Here is a 4,529-nt window from a genome sequence, read left to right on the forward strand (position 1 = left end):
TGTTGACTCTATAGAAAGGCCGATGAGAATTTATTGTGATAATTCGTTTGCAGTTTTTTTCTCCAAAAATGATAGGTATTCTAAAGGTGCTAAACACATGGAGCTCAAATACCTAAGTGTCAAGGAGGAAGTACAGAAACAGATAGTGTCCATAGAACATATTAGTACTATGCTTATGATTGCAGATCCATTAACAAAGGGTCTAGTAGCAAAGCAGTTTAAAGAGCATGTTGACAGAATGGGTCTTATGATGTAAACATGTTATTGAGCTCGTAAATGTTTTATTTTATTTTGGACACTTAACGATATCTATTATGGTTGTTTTGTTTCTGTTTTCTTGTCTTTCCATTTCTTTGTACATTGAATAGTTTGGAAGAATGATGACAAGATAATGTCTGCAATAGACATGAATTGGAACCTAAGACATTACGTTATTAGCCTTAATTATCCCAATTAAAGATTATGTAAAATTAGTTGCTGGTGTTGTGGTACATGGAAGGAAATTTGTTAATTATATAACAAAGGACCGCCATGACTCGCATCAGTAGTTGATTTAACATTGATATTATAGAACTCACGTAACGTACCTTGAGCTATGAAAGTTTCAGGAAATGAATTTGCATAGTATGGTTAATTTCCTGTAATAAACCCATGAACGGAAAATATTATTTTATGGGCGTATGGGCCAAGTGGGAGAATGTAAGAGTTTTATTTAAACTCTATGTCCCACACACCCATCTTAATAGAATTTGAAATAGCTCAAGTCTATCAGATTAAAGATGAGTGATAACGGGATAAGAAAAATCCTAAGAGATAAGATTAAAACTCTATCTCTAATTATAGTCAGATACAAACTCTTAGATTTCTTGATGGTCAGAAATCTATAAATAGCACTGAGAGATTAAAGGGTTCTCACCTACAACATTAGAGTGCCTTTTGCCATCGTGAGACACTTGTGAGGCGAAGTTGCTAGGGTGATCCTTCTCTCATAGCCAGATCTAATTCTTCATCAAACTGATGGAGAAAGGTACGCATTTATTTATTACTGTTTATTATTGTAGATCATATGAAATCGAAGATCCGTTTATTAATGTTCATGTAAAAATATTTAACATTGCAGTGATTTCTTTACTTCAACAAAATCTTGAATGCCCAGGCCTCCCTCACAAGTTGGTTTGCAAATATTATACCACGAACGCCATTTCCGTTTCCCTCTGCCATTTGTACCACCCCAAAAAAAGGAGGATAGCACAGCATTAATCTTTGTGAAAAGAAGGTTGGGAATATCCAGGACTGCCAATTGATGGGACGCCATTGAGGATAAAACATGTTTGATTAAAACGAGTCTGCCTCCTTGCGATAACATATTAAACTTCCACCCAGCCACCTTGTGTTGAATTTTTGTAATAAGTGGCTCTAAGGTCCGCACCTTTAGACGACCAGTTACTAGTGGAGCACACAAATAGGTGGTAGGAAATACCCCATCTGCAAAGCCTGTCAGCCTTAATAAACTTCACCGCCTAGCGAAACCAATTAGCTTAGAAAGAAAAATGCTCGATTTCTCTTTATTAATAAGTTGGCCCAACCACTCCTCATAATGTTTAAGAGTTTTAATAAGAATTCGAATAGACCTCTTCTTTCCATTCACAAAAGTTAACAGGTCATCCGCATAAAGTAAATGAGAAATCAAGCGTGCCCCTTTGGGGTGGTGGAAAGCCCCTATCTTACCATCAGCAAAATTTTTCTTTATGAGTCGAGAAAGCACTTTTTGCAAAATAATAAACAAATAGGGAGATAAAGGATCCCCTTGATAGAGTCCTCAAGTGGGTTGAAAAAATCCTTTGTAAGTGCCGTTCATCAGTATTGAATACCACGGGGAAGAAACACATCCATTCACCAACCCACAAAACTGCAGAGAAAAACCAAAACTTTTTAGAACCGAAATTAAAAAAGCCCAATCCACCCGGTCATACAGCTTAGCCATATCAATTTTCAACATCACATTTTCTCCATTCGTCTTCTTGTGTAGCAAGTAGACCATTTCCTGAGCTAGGGTGATATTCTAAAAAATGCTTCTACCTGGTATAAAAGCTCCCTGTTCAGAAGCTACCAATCTAGACAATAAACCCGTCATACGCATAACAAGAATTTTTGAGAAAATCTTGTATGCAAACACTACAAAGGTTGATATGCCAAAATTTGTCAAAGCTTTGCGGACTTGGAACTTTCGGAATCAAGACAATGTAGGATGCAGTATAAAATCTTGGCAGAGTAGAACCTTGAAAAAAGTCCTTAGCCACCGCCACTTTCTCCTCTTGACAATATCTGAGCAATCCTGGAAAAAAACCGAACCAAACCCATTTGGTCTTGGACTACTATTTTTTGGAATAGAAAGGATAGCAGATTGTACATCAATCTCCGTTGGGGCACGACATAACTCCAAGTTTTCCTCCTCAGAAATGATAGGAAGAATAAGATAATCTAGACAGGCTTCACCATTAGGCCTTGCACCTGTTAAAAAAGTCTTGAAGTACCTCACCGCACCGTCATGAACTGCTTCTGGAGACTCCAGCACTTCCCCATCTGCAAGTTTCATCATGGAAATAAACGACCACTTCCTTCTTTGAATCACCAAAGCATGAAAAAATTTTGTAATTTGGTCCCCTCCTTTAACCATCTGTTTTTAGCGTGCTGAGCAATGCAAATTTCCTCGCGCTTCTCCCAGGCATCTAGCTCAATTCTTGTAAGAAAAAACTCTTCCTCTAACTTTGGCGTATGCCCTTCCTGAAGTTGGGCCTCTAGAATTTCCAAGCGCTCCTCTAAGCTCTTAATAGTATGATCAACAAGCCCAAATACCTTCTGGTTCCAGGCCTAAATTGCCACTTTTGTTCTTTTCAACTTTTCCGCTAATCGAATCAGCCTCGTTCCATGCGCATCCTCCCTCCATGCACCCTCAATGCATTCCAGAAAGGAAGGGTGCGTGCACCACATATTTTGAAAGTGAAAGGGTGATGGGCAAATGATCATTGGATTATAATCCGAAGACTTCCTTTTGCCATACTCAAACTGTGCAGTAGGAAAGCGTTGAAGGAAATTCGCATTCGATAGTGCTCGATCCAACTTTGCCCAGCTTCTGGTTGCCCCATTATGTCCATTGCACAAGGACATTTTTCCACCATTTACACCAAGTTCCATAAGGCCACAATTATCCAAACAACAATTAAAATCTTCCATAGCCGATAGAGGCCTCGGATTCCCACCTATACGTTTGGCGTCTGACCAAATAATATTAAAGTCTCCTGCCACTAGCCACAGAACCTCCTCCTTTTGGACAAGCTCCAGATCCTTCCAATGCTCCTGGCATTCAGATTGACGACATTTTGCATAAACAAAAGAAACCAATAAACTTTGCTCCATCGAAATAAAAATTCCTGATATAAGTTGGTCAGACATATGGGACACCTCAAACTTCAACTCCTGAGACCAAAAGATGCAGATTTTGCCCCCCATCGATTCGTTTGCACAGAAATTTGGATAATTCAAAAACTCTAACCAAGTAAGCATCATGGTGTCCTCAGTGAACGGCTCTGAAATAACAACTATAGAAGGCAACAGTTTTCTCACAAGCTTCTTTAACCGATTCTTTGACGTACCCAGCTCCCGCACGTTCCACACTAAAATTGTATTGATCAAAAATTGAGTTTGGTACGTCGAGTGATCACCCACTGGGACTTCTTCGCACTTGGCCCACTAACTTCCTTCAAAACTTCACATGGAACAGGCAACTCCTTATCCGAACAGTAACCTTTTTCTAACGGAATTTTTTCCAGCACATTAGGGTCCTCCTCATGGTCTGGTGCAATCTCGACAGGAACATGCAAAGTCGACATTCTACATTCCAACTCCAGAACTTCAGAAACCATATCATGAGTTCTTTGCATTTGATCTCGGACCACAACAGAACCTTCCCCAAAAAAACTATCCGCTTCTACTACACCCACCCAATGAACATCACTACCTTGCTCCACCCAGGTATTAGTAGCCACTCCTAATACTTCACCCGCACAGATGCCCTCAACACTAGGCACCTGCACACGCCCTAATGCACAAGGAGATTTTTCTTCATCTAGCACCACTTCCTAGATGAGGAGGCACTGTTACCAACTCACAAGAAGTACTAGCTTCCTTCCCGATCACTTCGCCCATAGGCACTATTACCAAATCAGACGACATACTAGATGATTTGATAATTAAAGATAAAAAAAAGAGTTGAGAATGTTGTTACTGATCATCTGTCTAGACTTATTCTTTCAAATTCCATAAAGACAGTTCCTATTAGAGACACATTTCCAGATGAGCAAATTTTTGGTATATCTCAATTGTCTTGGCATGCTGACATTGCTAATTTTCTTGCTACTGGTGAAATTTCTCACATTTGGACTCAACAAGATAAGAGGAAATTTTTTGTAGAGGTAAAAAAATTCTTTTGAGATGATCCATATTTGATTAAATATTGCTCGGATCATATA

The 4,529-nt window shown here is 39.1% G+C and overlaps 1 protein-coding gene across 1 annotated transcript; it reads right to left on the bottom strand.

Moving 5' to 3' along the window:
• Positions 1–2,871: 2,871 nt before the first annotated feature.
• On the bottom strand, positions 2,872–3,510 carry LOC122293598. Its single transcript, XM_043102138.1, has one exon. It carries the CDS (start codon positions 3,508–3,510, stop codon positions 2,872–2,874), a length of 639 nt encoding a protein of 212 aa, XP_042958072.1.
• Between the last annotated feature and the right edge of the window lie 1,019 nt (positions 3,511–4,529).

This window comes from Carya illinoinensis, chromosome 14, assembly GCF_018687715.1.
Source record: "Carya illinoinensis cultivar Pawnee chromosome 14, C.illinoinensisPawnee_v1, whole genome shotgun sequence".
NCBI classification, from domain to species: Eukaryota; Viridiplantae; Streptophyta; class Magnoliopsida; order Fagales; family Juglandaceae; genus Carya; species Carya illinoinensis.

Bases quoted from the DNA above. Each gene is read 5' to 3' on its own strand.
- LOC122293598 (XM_043102138.1), bottom strand. From the start codon at position 3,510: ATGGGGGGCAAAATCTGCATCTTTTGGTCTCAGGAGTTGAAGTTTGAG.